At 59.4% G+C, this 26,424-nt stretch overlaps 14 protein-coding genes across 14 annotated transcripts; 3 read left to right on the plus strand and 11 right to left on the minus strand.

Moving 5' to 3' along the window:
• Positions 1-2,436: 2,436 nt before the first annotated feature.
• On the minus strand, positions 2,437-3,330 carry IUM83_10289 (Peroxisomal 2,4-dienoyl-CoA reductase; the record flags this gene model as incomplete). Its single annotated transcript, XM_067934782.1, has 1 exon — positions 2,437-3,330. One exon carries the CDS (start codon positions 3,328-3,330, stop codon positions 2,437-2,439), a length of 894 nt encoding a protein of 297 aa, XP_067793208.1.
• A 305-nt stretch (positions 3,331-3,635) lies between these two features.
• Positions 3,636-4,818, plus strand: IUM83_10290 (uncharacterized protein; the record flags this gene model as incomplete). Its single annotated transcript, XM_067934783.1, has 4 exons — positions 3,636-3,722; positions 3,790-4,189; positions 4,279-4,406; positions 4,528-4,818. 4 exons carry the CDS (start codon positions 3,636-3,638, stop codon positions 4,816-4,818), a joined length of 906 nt encoding a protein of 301 aa, XP_067793101.1.
• A 632-nt stretch (positions 4,819-5,450) lies between these two features.
• On the plus strand, positions 5,451-6,776 carry IUM83_10291 (Ubiquitin carboxyl-terminal hydrolase; the record flags this gene model as incomplete). Its single annotated transcript, XM_067934784.1, has 1 exon — positions 5,451-6,776. One exon carries the CDS (start codon positions 5,451-5,453, stop codon positions 6,774-6,776), a length of 1,326 nt encoding a protein of 441 aa, XP_067793102.1.
• Positions 6,777-7,356: 580 nt separating this feature from the next.
• IUM83_10292 (uncharacterized protein) lies at positions 7,357-7,666 on the minus strand (the record flags this gene model as incomplete). The annotated part of the gene is made up of 2 exons (XM_067934785.1): positions 7,357-7,471; positions 7,554-7,666. 2 exons carry the CDS (start codon positions 7,664-7,666, stop codon positions 7,357-7,359), a joined length of 228 nt encoding a protein of 75 aa, XP_067793099.1.
• A 210-nt stretch (positions 7,667-7,876) lies between these two features.
• IUM83_10293 (Short chain dehydrogenase) lies at positions 7,877-8,593 on the minus strand (the record flags this gene model as incomplete). The annotated part of the gene is made up of 2 exons (XM_067934786.1): positions 7,877-8,443; positions 8,516-8,593. 2 exons carry the CDS (start codon positions 8,591-8,593, stop codon positions 7,877-7,879), a joined length of 645 nt encoding a protein of 214 aa, XP_067793100.1.
• A 488-nt stretch (positions 8,594-9,081) lies between these two features.
• On the minus strand, positions 9,082-9,636 carry IUM83_10294 (uncharacterized protein; the record flags this gene model as incomplete). Its single annotated transcript, XM_067934787.1, has 1 exon — positions 9,082-9,636. The coding sequence occupies one exon, from the start codon at positions 9,634-9,636 to the stop codon at positions 9,082-9,084; it is 555 nt and encodes a 184-aa protein (XP_067793097.1).
• Positions 9,637-9,849: 213 nt separating this feature from the next.
• Positions 9,850-11,448, minus strand: IUM83_10295 (Zinc ion binding protein; the record flags this gene model as incomplete). Its single annotated transcript, XM_067934788.1, has 3 exons — positions 9,850-9,854; positions 9,974-10,025; positions 10,147-11,448. 3 exons carry the CDS (start codon positions 11,446-11,448, stop codon positions 9,850-9,852), a joined length of 1,359 nt encoding a protein of 452 aa, XP_067793098.1.
• Positions 11,449-14,029: 2,581 nt separating this feature from the next.
• IUM83_10296 (EH domain-containing protein 4) lies at positions 14,030-14,738 on the minus strand (the record flags this gene model as incomplete). Its single annotated transcript, XM_067934789.1, has 2 exons — positions 14,030-14,132; positions 14,275-14,738. 2 exons carry the CDS (start codon positions 14,736-14,738, stop codon positions 14,030-14,032), a joined length of 567 nt encoding a protein of 188 aa, XP_067793095.1.
• Positions 14,739-14,806: 68 nt separating this feature from the next.
• IUM83_10297 (EH domain-containing protein 4) lies at positions 14,807-15,763 on the minus strand (the record flags this gene model as incomplete). Its single annotated transcript, XM_067934790.1, has 1 exon — positions 14,807-15,763. One exon carries the CDS (start codon positions 15,761-15,763, stop codon positions 14,807-14,809), a length of 957 nt encoding a protein of 318 aa, XP_067793096.1.
• A 597-nt stretch (positions 15,764-16,360) lies between these two features.
• IUM83_10298 (Sepiapterin reductase) lies at positions 16,361-18,230 on the minus strand (the record flags this gene model as incomplete). Its single annotated transcript, XM_067934791.1, has 2 exons — positions 16,361-16,499; positions 16,579-18,230. 2 exons carry the CDS (start codon positions 18,228-18,230, stop codon positions 16,361-16,363), a joined length of 1,791 nt encoding a protein of 596 aa, XP_067793093.1.
• A 277-nt stretch (positions 18,231-18,507) lies between these two features.
• IUM83_10299 (OTU ovarian tumor-like cysteine protease) lies at positions 18,508-20,298 on the minus strand (the record flags this gene model as incomplete). The annotated part of the gene is made up of 3 exons (XM_067934792.1): positions 18,508-18,935; positions 19,744-20,132; positions 20,180-20,298. 3 exons carry the CDS (start codon positions 20,296-20,298, stop codon positions 18,508-18,510), a joined length of 936 nt encoding a protein of 311 aa, XP_067793094.1.
• A 2,341-nt stretch (positions 20,299-22,639) lies between these two features.
• Positions 22,640-23,539, plus strand: IUM83_10300 (cleavage stimulation factor 64-kda subunit; the record flags this gene model as incomplete). The annotated part of the gene is made up of 3 exons (XM_067934793.1): positions 22,640-22,688; positions 22,858-22,933; positions 23,035-23,539. 3 exons carry the CDS (start codon positions 22,640-22,642, stop codon positions 23,537-23,539), a joined length of 630 nt encoding a protein of 209 aa, XP_067793181.1.
• Positions 23,540-24,468: 929 nt separating this feature from the next.
• IUM83_10301 (RRNA-processing protein EBP2) lies at positions 24,469-25,471 on the minus strand (the record flags this gene model as incomplete). Its single annotated transcript, XM_067934794.1, has 2 exons — positions 24,469-25,132; positions 25,194-25,471. The coding sequence occupies 2 exons, from the start codon at positions 25,469-25,471 to the stop codon at positions 24,469-24,471; spliced, it is 942 nt and encodes a 313-aa protein (XP_067793141.1).
• Positions 25,472-25,642: 171 nt separating this feature from the next.
• On the minus strand, positions 25,643-26,214 carry IUM83_10302 (uncharacterized protein; the record flags this gene model as incomplete). Its single annotated transcript, XM_067934795.1, has 2 exons — positions 25,643-25,734; positions 25,797-26,214. The coding sequence occupies 2 exons, from the start codon at positions 26,212-26,214 to the stop codon at positions 25,643-25,645; spliced, it is 510 nt and encodes a 169-aa protein (XP_067793156.1).
• Positions 26,215-26,424: the final 210 nt, after the last annotated feature.

The following is a 26,424-nucleotide window of genomic DNA, read 5'->3' on the forward strand; positions in this document are numbered from 1 at the left end:
AGGACCAAGGATAGCGAACCCAGAAGACGGCTCAGTCTAAGATCTGTGGAGTCGGTGGCAAGCCGAAGACGCGGAAGAGCGTGCGCTGCGAAGCAAGCGCTAACCAGAGCATCGTACCTGCCGGTACAGGCAGCAGCAAGCTAACGAAGAAATATACTTGAGTTCCTGAGCGAGCATCTACTTGAGTCAACTAGAGGAGCGCTAGTGAAGAAGCCACTGTCGAACGAAGTCGTGCGGAAGCACCTGAAGCCGAAGCAAGCCGTAGTCGCCGTACTACTGGTGACGTTCGTCGACAGGCCCCACGGTAGAAGACCGTCGGAAGGGAGAACACGAAGGCTGTGCGCGCACGTGGGCACGGTCTACATAGTGACAGCTTCAACCTGCTACAGCCTCTCTGGGCCTAAAGGAGAAGCAAAGGGTCGAGAGCACGTGCAAGCAGTACCTGGGACAATTTCGGCGATAGCGAAGCTCTGCCTGTCAGTAGATATTGTACATTGCATAAGTAGTCGAGCTGTCGTCGTTAGCCACCGAAGACCTCACGACTGCAGGCGCGAGATTCGGGCAAGGTACAGGTGGTAGCTGGCAAAACAGAGGTAGCTTACTGTACGGTATACCCGGTCGAGTGGATTCTTCACCCGGGTTCGGGTACCCGATTGCGAGCTCTTCGCGGCTGCCGCGTCGTCGTGTTCGGCAGAACATGGCGATAGAGTGAATGAACGAAGACCGCAGGTGAGTAGTGTCAGCAACTCCATCAATACCGCATGGGTCTCGACCTGCAGGTGCATTTTCAATGACCCACGCACTCTTTTTTCTGAAAGTTTGGTGTCCTTGCTTGAATCGGAGGTGAGTCGTTCAGCTCGGTTGTAAAGCGCTCGGCAGCGACACGAACTCGACGAAACAAATATGATGTTGTAGTCATCGTTCACTGCACAGAGTAGCTCGGCTCCTTTTCGAATGTTGACAAAAACAAACTGGTGGTGCCTGATTCTAAGATCGGGTGAGGACCGTTGGTATGGAGTACCGCAGAAATGACCGCAATGTCGGACTGTGTCAACGTTCTCTCCTCCTGAATGGCAACTTCGATATCATCAGTCCTGCTATTGCGCAGCTGTGTGTTACGCCTAATATCGCTGCACTGGCTAATGCATTGGAACCACTACGTATAGCGACTGGACTATGTAAGGATGCGAGTGTGTTCAAACGGAATTGGGATTATCCGGCCGTGTCTGAATTGACCACAGCATTGGGACCCAAAATGCAGACTTTGCGCTATGTATACATGATACTTCGATGGGTTCATGACAAGCTACGGTGAATGCTGGATTTTGTTTGCATACATTGGTGTGCGAAAGTTCTGTCTTGCCGCTTCTATCCAGAAACAGTAGATTTTTCGTTCGTATCCCGGTGAAATTTGGGAAGTGTACATTATGGTGTGCGTTCGTATGCACCACGGCGTCTATTGCCGTCTGCCCAGCAGTCGCGGTGTTGTCAGCGGAGACCACGTTAACCATGCATTCTGACAGCTCTGGACAATGACATTGGCTGATTTACGCGCTCTGCTGTGGGGCTTCAGACGTGATTGTATTTTCAGAAGTCCTCGAAATTGATCCTTAAAACCCTTTGTAAATGTGTTTGTTCCTCAAACCATCAACTCTGCAGCCCAGCTAACAAATCCACCGTAAAAGCTCTCAATGAAGGATTTCTCCACCCCTATCGCATCTAATGTCTGAGATGCTGCTTGAACTTCACTTGATACTCCCGTGGATCATTAGGAACGCCAAGGAGAGATCCCCAGGAAACTTGAGGCTGGACAACAGCGGCATCCTTTGGTGATAGGGCCCAAGCTTTCATTATGGGGAGTAAATGAAGTTCTCACCGGCCTCCGCGAGCTGAATCCCTGTCCAAGAGTTCATTAGCTCCACGAACGCTGCATTATTTACAAATGAGGCAGCGTGAATAACTCCATGGTCTCTCGAATCTGCTGCAGCCTCGTTGCATCTCGCCGACCCCACTCGTCTCTTGAAACCCCGAGGCGGATGTGTAGCTTCCTCATGAAGTGTAACTTTGGATAGGCAAAGTACACCTCCAGAGCGGATTCAGCAGCGTGCACACCTTCTTGTATCGAATTGCTGCTCAATGTAGCTAGCTCGCCAAGGCTCCAGGAATGCCCACTCGGTCGCCATGACCAGAGACGTCGAATGTTTAATTGTAAAAACATTGGGACAAGACGGTCGGTATCGATCAGGCCGAGCTAACGGTATTGAAGAGGAGTGTATTTCCCCGTGGCCGATAACAATCGAAGGGGATAACAATACTTAAGTACTGAAATGGTTGGAGGAGGTTGTTAGCCAACTCACGAAATATCGTAGTATCATATTCCACGTGGAGACCGTTGCAAACACATCCAGACTATTCCAATGGCACCGCCTCATTGACTTACAACTTGGAGTCGGCAACAACGCGCGACTTCTTCTCCATCTTCTTGGACCAGCTCTCCAGCGTTTCGCGCGGCATGACGGGCTTCTTGTAGAGGTAGTGCCCACCGTCCACAATCAGGACGTCGCCCGAGACGAAGTTGCCCACGGGCGACACCAAGTAGAGCACTGCGGCCGCGATGTCCGTCTTGGCGCCGACCCGCCCCACGGGGATGGTGCTGGCCATGTACTTCTTCCTCTCCTCGGGGTCCACGTCTCCTCCGAGTTTGGCCGTGCCCGTCGTGTCGGCGATGGGGCCGGGCGCCACGCCCGTGACCCGGATGCCGAACTTTCCCCACTCGAGCGCCAGCGAGCGCGTGACGCTGTCCACCGCCGCCTTCGCCGCCGACGCGTGCACCTGGTACCACGTGGCGGGCAGCTGCAGTGTGGCCGTGATGTTGATGATGCGGCCGTCGCCGCTGCGCTTGAGCGGATCGAAGGCCGCGCGGCTCATGTTGAAGGTGCCGATGGTGTCGATTTCCATGACCGTGCGGAAGGCGTTGGCCGAGAGCTTGTCGGCCAGCGCCAGGAAGTTGCCGGCCGCCGAGTTCACCAGCACGTCGAGCGCGCCGAAGCGCGCCACCACCTGCGCCACGGCGGCATCCGCGCTCTCGGCGGAGCGCACGTCTCCCTGCACGTACATGCAGTTGGCGGGGTCCACACCGCGCTGACGCATGAGCTCCATGGTCTGCTGCAGCGCGCTCTCGCGGCGCCCGAAGACTGCGACCTTGGCGCCGTACTCGGCCAGCGTGAGCGCGATCTCCTGGCCGATGCCCGAGCCGCCGCCCGTCACGAGCGCCACGCGGCCGGCGCACGCGTCTCGGCGGAACGTTCGCTGGATGCTGGCGGAGTCCATGGAGGAGGGAAGAAGCAGGAAGAGGACGAGAACGAGGAGCTGTGGCGACTGTAGCGCAGATTGGGAAGTGGCAGCTCGGGCTTCAACTTGGTTTGGGAACGTTTATTCGACATTAGTACCTACCGGTGTCAAACCGGTTTCTATTGACGAATACAATACTTTTGACACTTAATACCCGGGTTATCCTGACTACTGTTTTCATTTGAATCTGTATGATTTTTAACCTGTTATCCTGTATATGAGGGTAGGGGTTGTTATGGATCAGTTATACCGGTAGACGTATCTGGTGCCCCGCTCGCCGCTCCTTGGTCTATGCAGCGACGTCCTTCACCGCCGGAGCACGCGTCTGGACGGAAGCCACCAGCGTAGGGCCAGCGTCCGCGCAGACTCGTGTGTGTATCCATCCCCGCGTGGGCTATAATAGTCGACCTCACCTCTCGTTCGCGCGTTGTGCCGCAGCCCACCAGCGCCAAGATGAGCGTCGTCGCCGCCTCGCAGCCGCACAAGACCTACTCGCTGGCGGACAAGAAGCCCTACTTTAAGCACTTCTACCCCCGGGACGTGGCCATCCTGGCCGTGCGCTCCGCGGCCATGCAGGGTCTGATGGTCTTCAACGCGTTCGTGGCGTCGCTGGACCTGGACGTGTCGGACGAGGAGGAGTCGAGCGAGGACGAGTTCGAGGACGTGGACGCCGCCGCCGAGGACAAGGAGGAGTTCGTGGCCCCCTCCATGCAGGAGTTCAGCCTGGCAAGCGTCAAGTCCTTCGGCAAGTCGCTCAGCATCACCACGTACGTGCGCTCGCTCGAGGAGGTGGCGCTGTGCCTCTTCCGCCCGCAGATCGTCAGCAAGCTCATCAAAGGTGAGACCGTCCGCGCAATAACTGGAATTTTACTGCTGGTGTCCTGTGTTGCTAACGGGATTGTGCGTTACCCACTGTGTCAATTGCAGACATCAGCAAGTCGGCCATTCGCAAGTACTCACGCACGTCGAGCCGCCTGGCTGCGGCGTCGTTGATGGTCAAGACAGGCATGCGTGCCAACGTGCTGAGCCACATTGCGATCTTCCTGGTGGAGGAGGTAGGCAACTATCCGTTTTTTTGTGTTTTTGTCGTTGGCTCCGCTGTGGCGACAATGCCCGTGGCTAAGTGTCCTGCATTCACCTACTCACCGGCGATGAGTTGTGGTATCTTCAAAACAGACCCAGCAGATCCTGGTTATTTTGTACCGACGCTTCGTGTCAAGGAAAGGTGGCAAGAAGTCCAAGAAGAACTTGCGCTCTATCGAGGAGGGCGTCCAGAGTAGCGGCAGCGACGAGGAGGAGGACACGCTGTCGACGTTCGTGTCCGCCACGGGCCGCAACGCCTCTCGCTCAGCGCTGGCCGTCATCACGGGCGGCGTCGGCGCGGCCGTGGGCACGGTGGTGCGACCAGGTATCGGCACGATGATCGGCGGGACGCTGGGCGACACCCTCGGCTACGTGCTGTTTTAGACTCGAGGCTGGGCTTCGCGGCGACGAAGCAGAAGACCCACCGAATGAATAACCGCAACATCAATGCCATACCAAGACAGCCACAGCAACTCTGACTGCGTGTAGGCTGCAATCTTGTCCTACCACCTCAGATGGCTTACAGGTGATCGGATACTTGGCGTATGGTGCGGCATCAACACAAGCCATTTTTTCGCGGCAGAGTTACCTTAAAACATCCTTGTAGTCCGGTGTCCCGAAATGAGTTGAAGGGGCCGTTTTTTATACTTGAAGGGCGTCGAGCGCCCCACTTAAATAGAGACGGAATTCAACAGTTCTTTTCGTGGAAGTTCCGATATGCCGTTCCGCAGGTCCCTCCAGTATCCAGTTCACCTGGTGCCGTCCGTCGCTCGAACGTCACTCAAGTGGAGATATGCCCCATCGCAGGCCGGCACGTGCGGAATAAAAGAATGCCAGCTCACAAAGCAAAGAGCGCCGACGATCGAGGCGCCTGTGTGTCTGCTCGCCGTCCGCCCGCAGCGCCGCGGCCTCTCCGCAGCACCAGCGCTCTCCCCGCAGCACCCCAGCAGTGCAGGTGCGCCCCGCGGTCGCCTCGCGGCACCTGATTACGCCCTGCAAAGCCCCGACGCAGCTCAATGACCACGGCGTCGGCGATGTACATGGAGACGGTGTCGCTGAACGACGACGCGCCCGCGGCGACGCCCTCGGCCCCCGCGTCGACGGTGCTGGACGTGGACTCGCTGGAGTCGCAGTTCGCACAGCCGGCGGTGCTGAAGGCGCCCAAGGACGCCGCGTCGTCGCCCGAGATTGCCGTGTCCGTGTCCGACAGCGACAGCGACGAGGACGGCAACGGCCAGAACAAGGACGTGAACGTGCAGGTTGCCGGCGTGCAGAGCGGCTTCCAGAAGCACGCGGACGACACCGTCGTGGTGGACGTGGACCTCGGTGGACACAGCGACGGCAACAGCAACGGCTACGGCAGCCAGAATGGCAACCAGCAGCAGCACGTGCTGCCCCCGCTGCGCGTCCTGACGCAGAAGCTGCCCGTGGAGGAGCGCGACTACGTAGACACGACGCTTTTCTCCCCCGAAGTCTCGAGGCACGCCATGGAGGTGGCCCACCGCCGTGCAAAAGCTATCGCCAACGAGGTCAAGGAGATGATCGAGCTTGAAGGAGAAGTGGCGGGCGCCACCAAGACCAAGATGTCCCCGGCGGAAGCCGTGGGCATCATCGGCGGCGCCTTTGCCACCTCTCTGCAACGCGCCAAGAAGCTGGTGAAGCCTGGAGCGAAGGAATACGATCTATTGTCTGGGACATCCCCGTCGGCAGGCATGTCAAAACTGGACGATCTGGATACGGACGGCGACGGACTGCAGCTGTCGCCTGATGCGGTGCACGGCGACGGGAAGCACTTCCGGACCCCTAAATTGAGACCCGCGCTGAAGCGGATTTCTGCGTACTCGGCTGCTGCTGCGCTCGAGCCCGAGAAGAAGACTTCGAGCACTCGGCAACAGAAGAAGAAAAACATTCAGTGGCACGAAGACGTACTGGACGCAGATGAGGAGTTCTACGAAGACGATAGCGACGAGCTGGAAACACACTCGCTCATGAATGGAGATGGCGATGGTATGAACAACAGCAACGGGAGCCCTCGACCCCAGATTCTCAACTACAGCAGCAAGAACGACGGCCAGCTCACGCCTCGTAGCAAGAAGAAGCGCAAAAAGCTGGTTAGAACCATGATGCGGCGACTTACGCCGCGCGAGAAGGAGGAGCTGTACCGACAACGTCCAGACCTGATGATTGTGCCGAACTGGGCGCAGAAGTATCGCGAGGAACTGGCGGGCGAAGACTCGACTCGCTGGAATGCCTGGTTGCTTGGACTTATCACGGTGCTGGCCGTGCTGCTGCTGGTGTTCGTTGTGCTCATCGTGCGGCAGCGCGTTGCCGCGTCAACGTAATCAGCTAGGTAGCATTGGACCCCATTAGAGACGAGCGGCCAGGCGGGAAGTGGTCTGCTCCCAGTTTTTGCTGCTGTATGTTTGGCTTGATTGATTGGACCCTTATAGCTTGACGCGCAGAGAGAGGAGAGCGAGGCGAGTGGAGACTGCGTTACCAGGACACAACTACGAACTCACATTCCATAAAATATTTACTGGGACGTCAGTGCGTTTTACCTTATCACTATAGCTCTTCTCGCGTTCTACTTGCAAACTTACGAGCCATATCTTTTGGGGCCAGGACAACGACGCAACCAACGCTCAAGCTAGCAAGAAACAAGCACGCATTTGGTGTATTTCTTGAGGGGGTTGAATTAATTCGTCGTCGCGTAGAGGACGCCGACTTGCAGCAGACGAAAGGCTGGAGAGATCACGAGAGGCGGCCGACCCAAATAGCAGCCTCAAAGGACAGCGAGAACTCGCCGATCCTGGAGATGCTACAGGACTGCGCTGCACGCTCTTGCTCTCCTTGTCAGCCATCGCCCACGCCGCGTCCTTTCCTTCAGCCTACGCGCACGTCCCCGCGGCAGTCCGAGCGCGCCTAGTGGTGGCCGTGGTCGAACTTGCCGTTGACGCGCTTCCAGTAGTTGCTCTTCTCCTTGTCCTCCTGGGTGGCGCCGCGCGTGGGGAGGATGCCGCAGATCACCCACGCAGCACTGGCGGGCGGAAGAGAGAAAGCGAAAGCCGTGTTAAACGAGGGGGGGCGAACTAAGTAAAGATTGCTACGGCGGCACGTACGCTCCGGCAATGAGGAAGGGCTGGAAGTAGGAGCGCTTGGACTCGTGCACCAGGAACTTGGTGTACGGCAGCTTGTGCCATCTCACGGCCTTCTTGGCAACGGCGGCAGTCATCCTGCGCTGGATAGCGCACGGTTGGATTATGGACGCAAGGTTCGAAGACGCTAGTGCGAGATAATCTTGGTATTGTTGCAACCAGTCAGTCAACCAACAAACAAACCTTGTTGCTCATTTTGCCATCGAAGGCCTTACACTACATGACACGATGTCGAGCCATTCATGGCGATGGTTTTACTTACCACACCGCTCAGCGCGTTTGGAAGCTTACCACGGCAGGATGTCGCCGCGGAAGTGGAAGTACTTGCCGCTGTCCTCAGGCTTGGCGTCAGCGATGATCTTGGTGAGGCCCGCGACGCTCTCCTCCGTCGTGACTTCCCCCGTGTGGCCTGTCATGCGCGTGACGACGTAGCCCGGGTGCAGTGCCAGCGCGATGATCTTGTCGTCCTTGAGGTCGACTGACAGGCTCTTATTGAGCATGTTGAGCGCCGACTTGGAGGCTCGGTAGCTGTATCTGCCGCCGGACCCGTTGTCGGCGATGCTCCCCATGCGAGACGTGACCTGCCCCACCGTCGCCGAGCCGTTCTTGGCCACGGCCAGCTTAAGGTTGGGCAGCAACGCGCGCGTCATGAGGAAGGGGCCCACGGCGTTCACCTCGAAGAGCTTCATCATCTCGGCCTTGGTGACGTCCGGGATGCCGCCGCCGCCGCCCATGCCGGCGTTGTTGATCAGCAGGTCGATCGGTTCGCCCTTGAGCGTCTCGGCCGCCTTGGCGATGGACGCCTCGTCGCTGATGTCCAGCGGGACGATCTTGGCCACCGCCAGCTCCTTCAGCTGGTGAGTGCAACGCAGGACAGCACAGTCAATCGGAAGGTAGGGAGACCAAAACCAGCTGCATCAACGTACGTCGGTGGCACCCTCGACATCACGAGCTGCAGCGATGACCTTCCAGCCGTTGGCCACGTAGTGGCGCGTGAAGGCCAGCCCGATGCCGCGGTTGCTGCCGGTGATAAGCACGGTCTTGGCGACACTTATGGTGATTCAGGTGCCGAACTGATCGATTCAGAAGTGAGAAGATCCCCCGCGATGGGACAAGAAGGCAGGCTGATCAGCCAACACCAACACCAGCGCGCATGGAGATGTAAGTAGATATCCTGTATCGTATTGCACGCTCTTACATTAACTACAACTAATAGCTCGCCACGAGCACCAGCGGCAAAAGGAAAAGGAATGGCTCGTGCGAGGGAGGCGGACGCACCGCTAGTAGTATAATAGCCTCTCCTTGAGTCCTGGTAATCCATCACTGCGGCTGCTGGCCAGGAAGGAACAACACCAGGGCCTCCGTTCATTTGATCGCGTGCAGGTGTACCTCTCCGCTCGACCAGCTCGGCCCCGCCATGGTCGACAACTTCTAAAACAGCCATGTCGCTCCTCCGCTGAAAAGGGTGCTCGTCTTGGTCGGGACCTCAACTTCACGCGGACAACTTGCTCTTTTTATCGGAAGTCAGCGGCGCGTCCTGCTGCGAGTTCTCCAACCGGCGTTTCCGCTCGTTTGCTAGATGCGAGGACTCCTCGCCAGCAACTGCGGCCAGGGCGCTCAGCTGCAGTGTCGAACCATTTGACGGAAGACCCGTAGACTCGGACGACGCCACCAGCGACAAAATGTCCTCGATTGAAGAGTTGCGCGGGAAACCCGACTTGAAGCCGCCCAGCGAGCTCAGCTTGTCATACGAGGCGCTTGTGGACAGTGAGCTCAGATTCGAGAACGACGGGAAGCTGCTAAGGTGGTCGCTGGAGCCGAAGCGAGACAGCATGTCCGAGCTCGGCACGCGTGCCATCTTGTCGGATGACGGAACCCTTGGAATTCGTTGCTCACCACCGCCCATGGTGTGGAGCTTATCCATCGATGGGATGCGCGGCAGTTTGTCGAGCGACGCAACGCGAGGAAGCTTGTCCATGGACGGCACACGGGGCATCTTGTCCATGGACGGCACGCGTGGGAAGATACCCGACGAGCTGCGCGGCATCTTGTTCAGCGGCTTGGGAATCTGAATCTGGTTGCCTGAACCAGAAGAAGCTGGAGTATTGTGACTGGGGCTGAGACGCTTGGTAACGCCAGTGCTAGTAGAGCTAGTCGTCACGTTCGTTGCAGTGGAAACGGCACTGCTGCTGTCGTTGCTGCTGCTGCTAGATTCTGTTTGGGGTTGACGTCTGCTTCCCGCTGCTGCTCTTCCTTAATGCTAGTCTCGCCCAACCTCCTTCGCATGCTTGGTGTAGAATTGTCCTTGTTCTGCTGCTTGTTGTTGTCATTTGCATTTTCCATATCCCGAGCGTTCTGAGCTGAAGGAGCTGTTGCTCCTCCACGCGGACTGTTCGGTCCGTGGTCCTGCAACAAGTTCGAGAGCTGCTCCAGCGACTGGATGCGCGGGAAATAGGCGTTTAGACCTTCGCCAATAGACAAGGGTTTCGGCAGTCCAGCAGTCTGCGTGTCGAATCCGCTGCTCGTCATCGTGTTCTGGGTATCCGTCGACGCGTACGAACCGCTGGGGTTCATTCCGCCGAAGCCGGAAGACGTCGCATGCTGGAAGTTCTCGATGCTGGCCACGCGCGGGAACAGGCACGAAGCTGTCGATGGACGACACGCGCGGGAACGCGTCGCCGGAGTTGCCGTCCATGCCGGAGCTGCTAGGCGGCTTGTTGTCCTGGCCCTGGTTCGGAGGTGGGCCTTGGCCTTGGCCCTGTGTCTGCGCGCCAGCAATGCCGAGCATCGACACGTTGCTGTGGTCGCCATTAAATAGGTGGGAGGAGATGTTATTGCTCTGCTGCGGAGGGTGCAGAGGCGGCTGCACGGGCATGCCGCCCGGTCGGCCTGGGGCTCCGTAGTTGGGCTGCTGCACCTGCGGACCTGGAACAGGTCGCGGCTCCTGCTTCGTCATTGGCTGCACTGCTGCGGGCGGGTACCCTCCCTGCTGAGGCTGCGGCGGCTGCTGCTGCTGCGGGTGGGGCGGGCGCATCGCCGCCGGGTTTCCCGCTGCAGCTGCGTATCCGATGGACCTGGCAGCGGCGAAGCGGTTCTTGTCCCTCGACAACTCGGACTCGAGCCGCTTCTCGCGCCGCCGCTGGTTGTACTGCTCCCTCTCGAGGTACGTCTTCTCGAGCTCGGCCAGGTCCTTGCGGATGCTCTCCATGTCCTCCTTGGACACCTCGTCCTCTCGGCGGCGGAAGATGATCTTGCCGATGCACTGGTCGCCCGTGTACTTCTTGGAGATGCGCATGGGGTCGCAGTTCAGCAGCTTGCTCAGGAACGTGCGCAGCGTGGTGCCCTCGGCCAGCGGCAGGTTGCCCTTCTTGAACTCCTCGATGAGGCGGTCGCAGTACGCGCTCTCCTCGGCCGTCCACTTGCCCTTGCGCATGGCCGCGGGCGGGTTGCTCTGCTGGGCGGCAGCGTCTCCGTTGGCGGCGGCCGGGGGCGTGCCCGCCGCCGCGTTGCCGTCGAGCACGTGCGTCTTGCTGTCGACGGGGTATCCGCCGTTGTCCTGCTGCTGTTGCTGCTGTTGCTGTTGTTGCTGCATCTGCGCCGCGTACTGTTGCTGCTGCTGCTGCTGCGTGAGGAGCCGGCGCGGCGCCTGGATGGGCGTCCAGCACGTGGGGCAGACCTTGTCCTTGCTGAGCCAGCGCTCGATGCACGCGGCGTGGAACTGGTGGTGGCACGGCTCCAGTAGCAGGTCCACGTTGGGGCTGTAGCACACCAGGCACGAGCCGGGCGGCGGCGGCATGTAGGCGCCCGGGGGCGCGTCGGGGCGGCCGTTGTAGGGCTGCGGGGGCAGGTACGCGCCCATGGCGCTGGGGTCGGCGCGGGGATGTGCAGCGCTTCTCCCGTTCCCATGGCGCTGCGCTGGCGGGGAGGCAGGGGCGGGGGCACAAGCGCGGAAGGATTAGTGCGGCGGCGCAGGAGCTGGAGCTGGAGGCGGCGGCTCTGCTTGGCTGCTTACCTTGACGGCCGATACTTCCAGAGAAAATAATGGGAAGAGACGAGCGAGAAGCGCGGTTCCCGCCGTCTGGTGGCCGCCCGCTCGAAATAGCCTCGACTGCCGCCCCGTGGACGAAACAAGGGTGCGCTTTGCAGCAATTCGGGGCGTTTAGCGGACAAATCGGCGCGGCTGATGGGACGCTTCTTTTCGGCCCGGCTATGCAGGTCCAAGTCTCGCTCGGCGCCAGCTCTCCCGCGTCACTCGGTTCTGGTGCAGCGAAACAAGCTGAAGCTGCTGACCTGCTTCAGCCCTCCCTCAGGGACAGGGCCTGCTGGCGCGACAGCAACGGCAGCAACAGCTCCGGCTCGCTCGCTCACTGGCGGCGGCAACAGCTCGCTCCTGCTGGCGGAGCGTTGGCAACGCGTCCGAGAGCTTTGCGGACCCGCTGGCCAGCGTTGGTGATCCTTTGGCCGCGGCCGTCATCCCTCGCTCCGAACAGCTCTGAAACGACGCGGCTGGCTGGATATCGGAGCCCGCACCACTACTGCTACCAGCAGGGCAATTTGCGAGCAAGCGCTGCTGCTCGCTTAATACACGTACCGGTACGCACGGCCGAGCCCGAGATCCGCTGCGGCCAGCGACGAACCCGGTTGAAGGCGTCAACGCGCTCGCCTCGTTTCGCGCCGGTTGAACTTGGGCGCCTCGGTGGCGAAGAGCGGCCACGCTGTTAACGAAGGCAAGCACAGCGCAGCTCATTCAGCATGGCAGGGCTCCCGCAGGCCCTGCCCTCCACTCAACAACTCTGGCGTGGAGGGACCTGCCCTAGCGGATCCCTTTCATTCCTGATACCGGCCATATCGGATGCATTCATCAAGTCCTTCCTTATGCGTGAGTAGCTTTTCTCACAGCTTGTTTTCTTCGCGAAGTTCTGCTGGTTCACTTGTCGTTCTTAAACGAAAGAATCGACATGAGTATGTAACGGGTGGTTGCCAACAAATTGTTCAACTTGTTGGTGCGCCATCAGAACAGGCAGGGATAAACAACGACAAACTCAGCACGCTGAATGAAAGCACAGCAATGCTGTAAGCAAGCAAACGAAATGCTGTAAGCATAAAGAGCAGAAAAAAAATAGCCTAAGAGAATCACCAAAATTCTCCACACAACAGGAAAATTTCAGCATCGCTGTAGAATACTTGCGCGGAAATGAGATTTACTCGATGTTGTCCCTAGCTTTTTTATTGTGCCACCAGCACATGAATTATTGTGCAGAATCCATCTTCCTCATGACATTACAGCTATCGTCAACAAAGCAAGACCGTCCCAGGATTCCGGCTTCCTTGCAATGGCTGTCATCATATCGGGTACCAAATCCTGGCGCACTCGATGTTACTAGTAAGTTGGAGCTCGTTATCGGCATCTAGCTCTATCGCCAGCTACTCCAGAATCGCCCGGGTGCGATCTGCGTGTAGAACTGATGTTACTGCTATAGCTGATACCCTCCTGGCAACCGCTATCAGCTACGACAGGGTGATCTGTGGCGCGTAGAGTGGGACCGCTTCCTAGATTCAACCAGCGAGAAAAGGGCCATTGTGCGACTTCTTTGCATGCACTAAAACTGCGCTTTCGCGGAGCAAATCGCTGTCCACCCCAATATTTCGTAGCATAAAACCAGGCTGGGGATGCCTTGATAGGAGTGCCCCACCACCAAAAATTTTCGCGCCTCGACTGGCATTCGTCCACGGGCCGGCAATTCCAACCGCGCTATCTCGCTCGGCCCAGCGCGCTCGTCGAGGAATGGGTGGCGGTCGTGAGTCACCAGCACGCGGTAGCCAAACGGATGTGGGCGTGGGGGATCCGCAGCACGCAGTGCAGAACGCACCACCAAAAAGCTGCTGTTACCGCCACCTCGAGTGCCTGCCCGCCGGACTCAATGAAACTCAATTCACCACCACGCGTCACGCGTGACAGCTTCAACTTCAGGATCCGTTTACGTACTTGCAGTTCAAATTCGATGTTCGTGGACGCAGCGTCCACCCAGTCAGGACGCACAGTTTCTGCTTGGTCGACAGCGGACACGCTGTAGCCATCTCTGCTTCAACTGGTGCAACTTCAACCCATGCAAGGCCGTGCGCGCATTGACGAGCTTGAACGCCAGTCGACGCTGAAGCGCACCGACATCGCCCATGTGCTCCTTGCTTGCATCTTGAGGCTCGTCCTGTGACGAGGCGGTCGATCATGTGTTCCCACTTGATCTTTTCTCTTGGGGCTTTGCTCTCTTGTTGGTCCGCCCAACGGGCTCTGGCTGAGGGCCGTTCACAATTCAAACGGCGGTACGGACAGTCAAGACGGACATCCAAGACGAGAATGGAAGAGGAATACATGGATTAAAAGTTGCTGCTCATAGGATGCCGCCACCCTTCGCATCGGAGACGGCGGTGCCCCTCTACGCCTAGACAATGGTGGGCCTGCGAATGGCACTGGGCTGCGGCGAGCTGCCCATGCCGTGGGCTGCTCCTTCCCACTCGACGGCGGCACCAGCGACGCCGGCAGCTCTGTAGGAACGGGCTCGCCCGCTTTGGCCCTGGCGCAGAGATGCATGGCCACTGCGAACTGGTCGGCGTCCAGGCTGCCGGCGTCCGACTGGTCGGCGAGGTCCCAATGGCGCGCAGCGTCTCGTGCGAGACGGAGGCCGACGCCTGCTTCTGCAGCGGAGCCATACAGCTCGCCCCAGTAGCGCGGCCAGCGGAGTCCACCGCCAGCGTGGCGAAAACGGCGTCGTACTCGGCCTTGCAGCCCAGCAGCGCCTCCTCCCACTGAATTCGCCCGCTAGGCGCGACGCTAGCGAATGGGTTGGTGCTGGTGGCGCTGGCTGTGTCGGAGCTCTCTACGCCGGCGATCCCGACGCGCGTGTGCTTGGGCAGGGACGCCATCAGAGCGGGGATGTCCTTCGTGAGCATGTCGTCGATGTCCTGCAGCTCGCGCGACTTGAGGGACGGAAACTTGGTGAACTTGCGGTCGGCGCACTGGCGGACAAAGGCGTCGATGGACGGGAAGTCTCCTGGAGGCAGGTGATACTTGCGCTGCACCTCGCGGAAGTTCTCCGCCATGTTCTCGAGCAGCTCGCGCTGCTTTTTCTCCATCCCGAACACGGACGGCATCTTGTCTCGCAAATGGCCCAGAAGACACGCGTGCACCTTGGCGAGTCGAGCTCGCTTTACCAGTTCGTTTACTTTCCGAACGGCTGCATGCTGCGGCAGCGCACGCAGTTCATCCAACAAGTCTCGTTCTTCGGCGTCGAAAGCGCTTCGGGCGTGCTGTTAGCGCCGTCTTCCCCGTGCTTTTGGCGCGGCTGCGACCAGAAGGAGCCCAGATATACGCGCATGACCTCGGGGGTCTTCAGCACCTTGCCCAGAGACCACATCAGGGCGCCATAGACTCGAAGCAGGCGCTGCTGGTCGACTTGATCGGCCTTGTTCAGCACACAGCGCACCTTGTCGCTATGTCCCTGCAGTACTTCGATGACGCGCTGGAACTCATCCGAGATGTCGAGCTTGTGCGCGTCAAAGAGCAGCAAGATGAGATCCGAGCGCTCAGCGAACCAGCGAGCGACCTGCGTGAAGTCGTAGCCGCGTGCAATGCGTTGCTTCTCGCCGCTCAGAATGCCAGGAGTGTCTACGATCGTTAGCTGCTCAAGCACTGGAGCAGGAAGCTGAGCCGCCTCGAATTTGTTGAGGAAAGCGGTGCCAAACATGGACAGCCCGCCGTAGGGCAGATCAGGCGACACGCACGCGGCGTTGCCTGGGACTGTGCGCTCCTCCTCTCCGTGCATGACTGCAACGAAACGGTCCGTCGTGGGCTCCGGTCCGACACGTTGACCAGGGAATGGTCTACCCAGCAGGTACTCGATGAAAGAGGTCTTGCCCACAGAGTACTGCCCGATCATGAGCACCTGGGGCTTGGCTTCAAAGTCGGCGTCGCTCAGCAGCGGCGAGTGGAATTCACCGAAGTCGTAGCGTTTTTCCAGCGGCTTGAGCTTGTTGGCGTACAACTTCTTGAGTCCGTCGATCACCTCGCGGCTCTTGGCTGCAATTTCGGCCCCTTCGCCGCCTGCGTGGAGCTCGGCGCCACCCTTGCCGGGCACGGAAGCAGAGCGCTGGGCTCGAGGGCTCAACACCTTGGACATGGCGGGGATCTGGCAGCTAGCTTTAAGGAGAGCAAATGCTGGTATGATCACAGTGATCCTGCTGCGCGTCTATTGGGCCTTGAAACCCCCGCTGGAACAACGGCTGCAGAGTGTTTGTCAAATAGTTGCCGACGTTGAAGTGGACATGGCTACATTTACGCTGAATCATTCCCCTTAAATGTCGGACTCAATGATGCGCTTTCGACGGAGTATTACCTCCTCGCCGCTTGCTTTTCGTGCTCTTCGCTGCAAAGCGCTTGAGTTCGTCGTAGGTGAGCGCGCGTTCGTCTTCCTCTTCTTCCCCCAATTCCTCCCCGCCGGCACCTCCGCTAGCGTCGTTATGATGGGGGCCCCGCTTGTCGTTGCCAGTTCTCCTAGAATTTGCTGCCATTTCCTCGCAGTTTGACGGACGTCCAGCGCTTGCTGCCGCAAGTGCACTAGTAAACTGACGTTGAGACAGTGAATTCCGGAAGGATAAGCGGCGGGACTGTTGCTGCTGCAGCTTATTCACTGATCGCTTGGGATTCGGCGTCGACGGGTTGCTACTCACTCCGGGAATCGAAGACGAATACGGGAGGGTTTGAGCTGGTAGCTCAATTACTCCATCGACACCTCCAAAGGACGGTACGTGCACATGCAGTTTTTGACGTGGATCTGATGGCAGTGTCGGAGGACCGTGTCCGACTGGAAGCGGCGAACCATCGGTGCTTGTTTGTGCTTGAGGTTGACTCTGACCCTGGGATTGCCGTGCCTTGGCAGGTGAAATCTCGCTTGATTCGCCGTTGGCTTTACTCTGCAATAGCTCTGTCGTATACATCTCAATGGCTTGTAGGTACTCGATGACGTTGGTGTCTGTAATGCCTTGCCCAAGAGCTGTAGCGTTTCCGGTCGCGGCGCCACCTGAAGCAGCTCCAGAAGCTGCATGTGCTAGCGTATTGTGCACGGAGTGGACCGACGCCTTTATTCTTCCCAGCACGGCATCACGTTCTTCAATTTCAGCATCCAGCTCGTCACAAGCTTGTTGATTCACGCGTAAAGCTGCTTCTACTCGACGGCACTGCTGCTTTTGTGAGGCACGACTTGCTATGCCCTCGCGAGCCTTGAAGGCCTCGATTTGTGCGGTGAGTGCTGCCACTTGTGTTTGAAGTGCCACCTCCTCACGACTCAACTCCTCAACACGCTTGAAACGCTGGAAATTTGCTGCGTCGCGAGCGAGCAAGTCACGAGCAAGAGCTGATGCATCCTGCAGCCCCGTTCTCTCGCGAATAGCGGCGAAGGCTTGATCATATTTGGCAACCAGGCTGTCAGGCACCGACGTCAACGCTCGATCCACTCCAATTTTCCAAGACGACAACGCCGTGACTCGTGAGAGTGCCCCAGCACCACCCTTCGCTTTGCTTTGCTCTGAGCTCGCATCAAGTAGCTCCGACACCCCGAAGCCCGCACCCGAGCTCTGCAGCTCGCTTGCGGCGATGCGCACTCCCGTTTCGTGACGCCAATGCGCGATGCTGTGCTTCAGTTCTTGAAACTGGTGCTCGTACTCGAACTGCTCGCGCTCGGCAGCTTCCTGCAGTTGTGCGACTTCGCGGGCGAGTGCGTCACGAGCTTGGGTTGCTCGAGCCAAGTCCGCTTTCGCTTGTCCATGCCGTGCCTTCGAAACACTAGCTTCGCGCTCAAGTTTCTTGTAAATACCGTCGAAAATCGTGCGGTCTCGTCGGGCAGCGTCCACCCGAGCAAGTAGATGTTTGTTTGCGGAGTCCACCTCGTTCTTGCGAACGAGTGCGAGCTCCAGTCGGTTTTCCGCCATGCGAAGCTTTCCTGCCGCCGCAGCGGCGGCTGCAGCGGCGGCTAAGGGTTTTCCCGGCGTTCCAGCCTCACCGTCGCCAGCAATTGCAGCGGCCGCCTCGTGAGCTGGAATAGGCTGTAGCGCAAGTCTCAACGCTGCCAGTTCTTGAGTCTTTCGGACCATGATCTGCTCCGTTCGTTCCACTTGGCGCTGGGTCTTGGCCAGCTTCCGCGCGAACATGGCGAGGGTGGATCGGAGTTGTTCGACGCGACTCCGCTTCTCCTGGCCGAGCAGTTCTCGAGCAGCTCTTGCTTCAATGGAGAGCTCTTGCTTGAGCAGCTTGTTCTGGTTCTGCAGTCGTTGGATGGTCTCGCGAGGCGCTTGCACGGAAAACACGGCCGGGTGCGATCCCAGCGGCTTCTTGGCTGGACTGGAGGCGGCAAACGCGATGGTTCCTGCTCCAAGCACGCCGACCACACTCTTTCGCCGCGATCGTCCTGCAGTCTCGACTACAGGCGTCGTCAGGGCATCAGGAGTGTCGGCTTCATCGCCGCCCGGGTGGTGGTGGCTCGCCAACGTCAGTCCTGCGATGATACCCAGCGTCGTGTTGGTACCCAGGAGGCGAGTCACAGCGTCAGAGCTCGCGTCGCCATTGGTCTCTGGACGAAGGTCTCCGCTCATTATCTCTGTGCAAGTACGACTAGAAGGCGGGAGTTTCAGGTGGTGCAAGTGCACTTGTCAGCAGTCTATTGTTTGACATTATAGGTCCCGAGACATGGGGTGCTCGTCCTCTTCGATCGAAGACAAAGCGGAGACTTTGTGTCTCTCCTTCGCTCCGGCGCCAACTTCTCCTAGCCGGATGCATCTCTATATCTTACAAGCTTCCTCACTGTCGCGAGTCTTCACCTCGACACGCGGAAGGCACGACTCCGATCGCTACGGCTGAGGTTCAATTCTCTCAGCACGCAGCCGACACGGGGCGACCCTGGTGGAACACCTTCTTGCTCGACTTCTTGATTGCCACGGAACGCGTGGCCGACGGGGCCGGAGGGCTCGGCACAGGAGCAGGAGCAGGAGGAGCCACAACTACGGGCTCAGGAGCGTTCAGGCTGGCAGAAACCTCCTGCATCAACGCCAACGCGGCTGCGCTGGATCGACGACGCCGTCCGCCGTTGAAGACCGCACGGCGCGGCAGGTGGACACCGGCGTTCCTGGGCTTAACCGAAACAGCCTCGGGCTCCTCCACTTCAACGTCCAGCACCGTGGCCGACGTGGGCTTTGCAGGCGTGGCAGTGTTCACGGTTGCCTTCTTGGAGACCGGAGACGAAGTCGGCTTTGACACGGGGTCTTCTCGGGCTCGAACAGCACCACCAGCGGGGCCTTGGGCTTCACAACAGGCTTCAACGACTCTGGCTGGAAAAGCACTACGCCGGGGCTCTTCGGCGTCTCCGGGGGAGTGGGGATCTGCGCCCTCGGCTTCGTTCGAGGAGAAGCTGCCTTGGGTTTCACGGTCTGCACAACCGGAGCAGGTGCCTGGACCTTCTTGACCGGTGGAGATGGCGTTGGAGTTGGTGCTGGTGCCGTTGGTCGAGACTTGGCGGGCGGAGCTGGGGCTGGGGACTTCGGCTTGCTAGGCGGAGCAGGTGCTGGGGATTTCGGCTTGCTGGGTGGAGCAGGCGCTGCTGTCTTCGGCTTGGCCGGCGGTGCAGGCGCAGGAGCATTTGGCCTGCTCGGTGCAGCGGGGCTGGTGTTCTCGGTTTGGCAGGTGCAGCTTGCGCCGGCGGGCGGGAGCTGGAGCCTTAGGCTTCTCGGGCGCTCGGGCCTTGACCTTGAGCGGGGCCCTCTGGTGTTTCTTGCGCCCAGAACTTCTCTCAGCGCTGTTGCTGGCATCGGGCACGGGCTTGCGTCCATACGCCCCTTCAGGCTTCGCGGACGCTTATCGGGTCCCAGCGTGATATCTACAGGGCGCGCGCCGAGAGAGCTGCGCCGCCCCACGTCCACAAAGCTCAAGCTCAGGTCTGACGGACGCGCGCCCAGCGACGCGCGGGAGTCGAGCGAGGCTCGCGAGGGAGTCACCACTCGCCGGCACAGACACATGTCGGAGCATCCGTGCTGCTGCTCGAGAGGCTTCTCCTCTTGCGGAGACTGCTGTAGTGGTCGTGCTTCAGCAGCAAGTTGATGGTCTTGCCTTTACCTTCCTTGGTGAGCGCGTACTTGTCCGTGTCGATACGCAGCCGCTTGACAGGGCCTGTGTGCACTATGATGTTGACGCCCAGCAGTCTCGAGGCCGCTACGAGCTCCGGGTGGCCGCCCCACGCGCCGGCTTCCCGCAGCCTCTCGCAGTACTCGACGACGCCCTCGCCGGCGACGAAAGGCTCGAAGAAGGCGCGCTCGAGGTCGATGAAGTCCACGAGCCGGCGGCGTAGCTCCAGGTGGCGCCGCTCGTGGCCGTAGAGCTGGTCGCTGAGCGCGCGGAACAGGCAATTGCCGTCCTTGCGGATCGGCGCCACCTCCCAGCCGAGCCGCAGATACTGGCGCTTGTACTGTTCGTCCGTGAGCCAGTTGGCATCTCGGGACGTGACGCTGCTGTCCACCACAAACGAGTTGTCGTACGTCACGCGGGCGCGTACGCCTCGGCGCCGGCGAACTGGCGGTGCGCGCTGCGCGGCGAGGCGCTGGCTGTTGATCGGCTCCGCGAGTTGCCGCGGTCGCGATTGCGGGCGTGGCTGCGGAGCCACGCGAGCGACATCGCGCTGCTAGTGCAGGTAAGTGCCGGGCGCAACAGCTTGCACGCTCTGACAAGTAGTGTCGGTCGCCACTCGACGCAGCAACGCGGTTGCAGGCGAGCGTGACAGTCCGAGAATGAGTCGAGGACGCGTCGGCCTGTCCGAGACCGAGAGAGCGAGCGCTGGGGGAGTGGCGCCGCCGCTTTTTTTGCGGCGAGGAAAGCCCGGGCGACGGTGGACCAACTGCAAAAAGGCAGCAACGAGGATGCAAGAGACGCATGGTCGGCCTCCAGCGGGGACGATGGAGCTCGAGCGGACGCGCGAGGACAACTTGCACTCGCGCAAAACGCCAATCAAAGCAGCACGAGTTGACAACTGCGATGGGCAAGAGTTCAGCACACAGTCTCAGTACAGTATATATAACCAATACCATGACATGAAACCATTTTACAACTTGTATTTCGGGTAAAAAATCTTGATGTACTTAGTTTGATTATATTGAACTGGCTACCTGCGAGGAGATACGTTGCAGGGATGCTACCCGAGATCTGCTTTTGTCCGCCGATGCTGCCGGTCAACCACATCAAACCAGAGCCCTCCTCCGGCGGCAGGAGTGCACGCAGCATTCAGCCACCACCTCTCCTTTGTTGTCCTCGTTCTCCTTGCCTGCTGCACTTCACGGGGCTATCCCGATTGCAGGCGTCATGCGATCCCTTCCGCGCTTTGCTTTCACACCCAAAGCACGATTGGTGTAACCAGCACCACAGTATGATAATGCTCCGAGTAGCGCTGTCTCCGGTTCAAGGATCGACCGGCTGCAGGCGTCCGGCTCGGGTGAGGAACACCGTGAAGTAACGTTCCTGCTGGGGAGGGGGGCACCGGCCGAGGTGCTTGACGCCTCGAGCAGGCAGGCGAATTACTCACGCAGACTTCGCAACACAAAGCGCGAAGCCTTCGCGTGTGGGCTCGCCACAATTCTGACCTGCCGACGGTCGACCATCGTGTGTGGGTCACTCTGGATTCACCAGTAGAGGATAGATGTGCATGTACCCTAGCTGAAAGACGACGTTGCTTCTTGTCGCACCAGCCTTGGCGTGCGAGCTCGACATCCTGATGCCAGCCCAACTTCACGCCGTGGTCGAGGGACAATCTCTTGCTTGGATCGGCTGACCCGGCGATGATCAATTCAACCGACGACGTACAGTACACGTTAAAACCGGCTGTGGTCTAACCATGACTCCCCGCCAACGCCAAATCGAAAATACTGCCGGCGCCAAGACCATGCTCGTCTGACGTGGTTGAGATCGAGGACGTGTTGATGCATAGCTCGCGTCGATAAGAGAATCCAGACTGCCGGAAGCGTCCCTGGCACACTGTGGTTGCCGGAGCCATCCGTGGGCAGATCCATGAGTGAAAGAGAGGAACGGGACAAAGCAAGCCTCCGTACATGCCCCGCCCTCTATTTTGCTTACGTCTCGCTGGTACACCCGAGACGCATGAACATAGCTCGCCTCTTCTGAGCAGCGTTAGATTATCGGGACGTCGATCAACGAAAGCGAGCCGTGCGGTGCTGGACCCGGTCCAACAATCGGCGACCAAATCCAGACTGTCGTTAGATACGGAGGAGCTGGTACAGTACAGCCTCATCCTTCAGGTCGTTTGCTTCTAGTCTCGCCTGGACTGCATCAACAAATTCGCTGTGTGCAAGGGTGCACAACTATTGCAGAAGAACCCGAGTGTAGAAGCGATTTGGAAGAGACATCATGCAGAACTAGAGAAACATGGTTTCACACCGCTTGATATGTGCAATGCCTAGCCGAAGCGCCTCGCCAGGTACACTATTAGCGCTGGTATCTCTTGTAGATCATCGAGCTCGACGGGCTCTACGATAGAGTGCACAGCCGCTGGAGGGGAAACGGATAAGAGCGGCGGTACCTCTTGAGAGTCGGGACTGCAAAAGAGCCATCGCCATCGGAGACTGCGCCCACGAAAACCAAGACGGGAAGCGGGGATGCTTACACGGCCTGTGGATCCGACTTGTCAGCGTGGCAGTGTCAGTTTCGCAGTCGGCTGGTCGTCCGTGCGCTGCTAATGACGCCGGTGGTCTACAGCCAAGCTCTGTGACTTGCCTACATGTAGTACATGTACCAAGCGGTTAAACTGTCGAACAGAAGTCGGTTTATATCAACGAGATGCGTGTGCCAACTTCAACGCGCATACTCAAATCATGCTTGTATGATCCGAATAGATAGTAGCTATCTCGTGTAGTACACTTAATAATGATAGTAAGCCAAAACTATGATATAAGAGCAGCACCTTGGATTCAAGAGCGCGTGATCCCAGTGCCTCAAAACTCGCGCCATAATGAGCAATAAGTCGCGCGCGAGCTCCGCCAAGGAGCGCAGCGTCTTCGGTACGTCCCTGGGCGCCGCCAACCCCACGCCATCTTCTTCCTCTGTGTCCCAGCTACGCGCTGGTCGTTTTTCCGGGCCGCAATTTGCCTCCCTTCGCCACTAATGCCACTTTTGCTGTCCTGTACACTGCTTTCTGCGACTTTCGTGCTGTGATTCAAACTTTCTCAGTCGGAAACATCCCGTACGATGTGACGGAGGACATGCTCAAGGAGATCTTCGAGGCTGGCTCCGTCGTGAACTTCCGGTGCGTTGGGGCCTCCTAACGCCCTCGGAATGGCTGCCGATGGGTGGAGGAGACCGTTCCACTGACTTTGCTGGTGTTTTACTGTATTGCGTCGCTCGCAGCCTCGTGACCGACCGAGAGACCGGCAAGCCCAAGGGCTACGGCTTCTGTGAGTATGCGGACGGAGCCACGGCGCTGAGCGCCATGCGCAACCTCAACGGGTACGAGATCAACGGCCGCAACCTGCGCGTGGACTTCGCGGACGGCGGTGACAAGTCTGGGGAGCGGACAGAAAACGTCACGACAATGGCGGCCACACCCGCCACGGAGGAACCAGCAGTAGCAACTTCAGGAACGGCGGGGCAGATGGAGGCCCCGACGATGGTGACGGGCGAGATGGCGATCCACGCCATCGAGTCGGCCATTGCACGGCTGGGCCCAGTCAAGCTCTACGACATGCTGGTGCAGCTCAAGGAGCACGCGAGACAGAAGCCGGAGGTCACCAAGAGCATCCTCATGGCCAATCCGGCCCTCACGCACGCGATAGTCCAGAGCTTCAAGACGCTGCAGATCCCCATTCCGTCGTCGACAGAGGCGCAACCGGTGCTGCTGGCTCCCCTCCAATGATGCACCAGCCGCCACCGATGGCCGGTAGGATGATGCCACCTCCGCCTCGCCCGCCGATGATGGGTTCTGGACCTGGCATCCTCGGGTGGCGCCCCGGCGTCCAGCCGGCTATGATGGCTCCTGTGCCGTCACCAGCTTCGGCGAAATCTGGCGGTACGCGCTGGAGTGCACGATCTGGCCCTCTCGGCCGCCCAAGCCTCAAGCTCTGTTATGGCCGGCAGACCCGGAGCCGTTCCTACCTCCAGCCCATGCACGCTCAGCCCCAACCGGGCTTGATGCCAACTCCGACTGGCCCGCCGCAAAGTAGCGGTCCTCCGAGCAGTAACCTGGCGCATGCTAGCCGTGACCCTCGACGTGCAGGTAGAGACCCTCGATTGGCGAAGAGGCCGTATCCTGGTGAGCAAGGCCAGGTGCCGCCGTCTGGAGATAATGACCCGTCAAAGCGGTCCAAGCCGAGCGGTTTTGGCGATAACGCTGCGCCTGCCGGACAGTTCGACGCCATCGCCGAGCTTGCGCGCGACATGACCCCGCAGAAGTGGACATGTTGCCGCCTAACGAGCGACAAATGCTGCTGGCCTTCATGCAGCAGAACAACATCCCGTTTTAAGCGAGTGGGAGTTAGGTGAGAGGTGTCCATCGATAGTATCCTAGCGCCCAAGTAATCTACGGCAGTGTCTGCTTCATAATGAAGTCCACGAAACCAAATTGTGATCAGACCTGTTTGCCTGAGCTGACTGCAGTGAACAGTACAACTAACAACGACAGAAGGCTAAGCGAACACCAGGCACCAAAAGAATGAAACAAAAAAATATAAAGCTCTTTATCATCTAAAGCGGAGCAGCAAGCCACAGCCCGACGCGCACCGTGAGGGTCTCTACTGCCTAACTAAGCTGATACGCTTCGGCGTCGCCCACGCACCGCCCATCCAGCTATTTACCGCCGACTCTTGTTGCGCTGGCTGGCGCGCGCGGCCTTGCCGGCGCGCTGCCGCTCTTTTGGGTGTGGCTCTGCGCTCTGGCCCTGGCCTTGCGCGCGCCGGGGAAGCTCGACATGTCGTTGGTGCTCTCCTTGGTGTTGCTCTTGGCGTGGCGGCGCTTACCGCCGAAGCCGAACTTGGCGTTCTTGGCCTCGCGCGCCTTGTTGACGCGCGGCTTCTTGTTGGCCGCGTCGCGGTCGGCGCCGGCGTGCTTGCGCTTGCCGCCGATGATCGAGTCGAGCTCTCCGTCGTCGTCGTCCTTGAGCTTGCCGCCCTTGTCGGCGCCCTTCCGCTTCTTCCACTGCTTGACGGCCTCGAGCGTGTCCTTCTTCTGCTGGTTGCGCTCCTTGACCTTCTCGGCCTGGATCTCCTTGGCCACCTTGCGGTGCGCTTCCAGACTTGCGCCCTCTACGGCCGAGATCTTCTTCTGCTCGTAGATGAGCTTGTCCTTGACCTTGGCCATGTGCGCGTCGCTCTTGAGCATCTCGGCGAAGTAGTCGTCGGGCCGCTTGTAGGCCACGCCCTGCGCCTTGAGCCGGTCCTTGGCCAGGCGCACGGCCGCCAGCGTGTTGTTGTAGAAGGCCACCTCGCGCTTCAGGTCGTCGTGCACGCTCGAGCTCCAGCGGCACGGCGCACGTGTCCAGCGTCTCGACCCACGGCAGCGGCTGGGCGTCCCACTCGGCCACGAGCGCCAGCAGCGCCTCGCGGTGGTACACGCCCTGCTCGCGCTTGGCGGCGTCCGCTTCGGCCTGCGCCTCGGCCACCAGGCGGCGCTCGATCTCGGCCTCCGCCTCGGCCTCCGCGTCCTGCTCGTCGTCGCTCTCGGCGTCGCTGGCGTCGGCGGCCGCCGAGCTCAGCGCCGGCGTCTCCAGGATCTCCTCCTCCGCTGCGTCCTCGGCGCGCACCAGCGCGCTCACGGCGCGGCCCTTGCGCGCTCCGCTGCTCTTACGGGCCATGGCTCTGACTGCTGCTTGCGTAGTGAAGAGCTACACGTATGGAGCACTGGCCGCGAATTGGTTGGCCTCGACATTTTGGCGCTTTTGGTGTGACGTACGTGGAATACCGCGTTGGAGTGACGCAGAAGAGTGACTGACTGTAGCCATCTGACCACTTCAACTTGCCCTCGGTCACGAAGGCAGCTGCCAGGCCGTCTCGTTCGTGACGCGGTTCACGTAGTACGTCTGCTGCGTGGCCGGGTCGAACACTTCTTCCCATTGCGCTGCGACGGCGGGTTGCGGGGCTGTATAGTCACCGCTGGATGCGTCGGGGTTGTAGTAGTACCCGTCCGTCTTCGTTGCTGCCCTGACGGCAGGTCGGCTGCATTAGCGTAGCTATCATAGCCTTGATACTGGTCTTGCGCATAGCCTTCTTGTCCCCATTGCTCTGCACCGTTGTACGCGTAGTTGTAGTCTCCGTCATTTGCGTTCCAAGCAGCGTTGGGGTCGACTGACGCCTGTGTCTCGTCGTAGTAGGTGCTGCCGTCGTATCCCGGGTTGGCTCCCCATCCACCGTTGCTCGCAGCACCGGCACTGTTCCCATAGTCTGTGGCTGCTGAGCTGTAGCCTGACATGTCGTACGCGCTGTACTCGGTCCCGTACCAGTTCGAGGCGCCGGATTCGTTGCTGCCACCACCGCCAGCGTAGCCTCCATTTCCGTAGTAGCTACTGCTGTCTACGAGGCCAGCTGTCCCTCCAGCCATAGTAGGGGGGAATCTCTGGCGCAGTAGCGCTATTGTATCCGTAGTCGTAGCCTGTTGAATAGCTCGCCGAATACCCTTCGTACCCCGTCCAAGTCTCGGTAGCGTTAGCCGGAGCCGAGGGGTAGTAGCTGTAGTTGTAGTATGGATCTGTAGCTGCTTCGTTCGCTGGCCATGTTGAGTTCGGCGCAGGCCATGGCTGCTCTGAAGCAG

Source organism: Phytophthora cinnamomi (assembly GCF_018691715.1).
Source record: "Phytophthora cinnamomi strain GKB4 chromosome Unknown Contig30, whole genome shotgun sequence".
In the NCBI taxonomy this organism is placed as follows: domain Eukaryota; phylum Oomycota; class Peronosporomycetes; order Peronosporales; family Peronosporaceae; genus Phytophthora; species Phytophthora cinnamomi.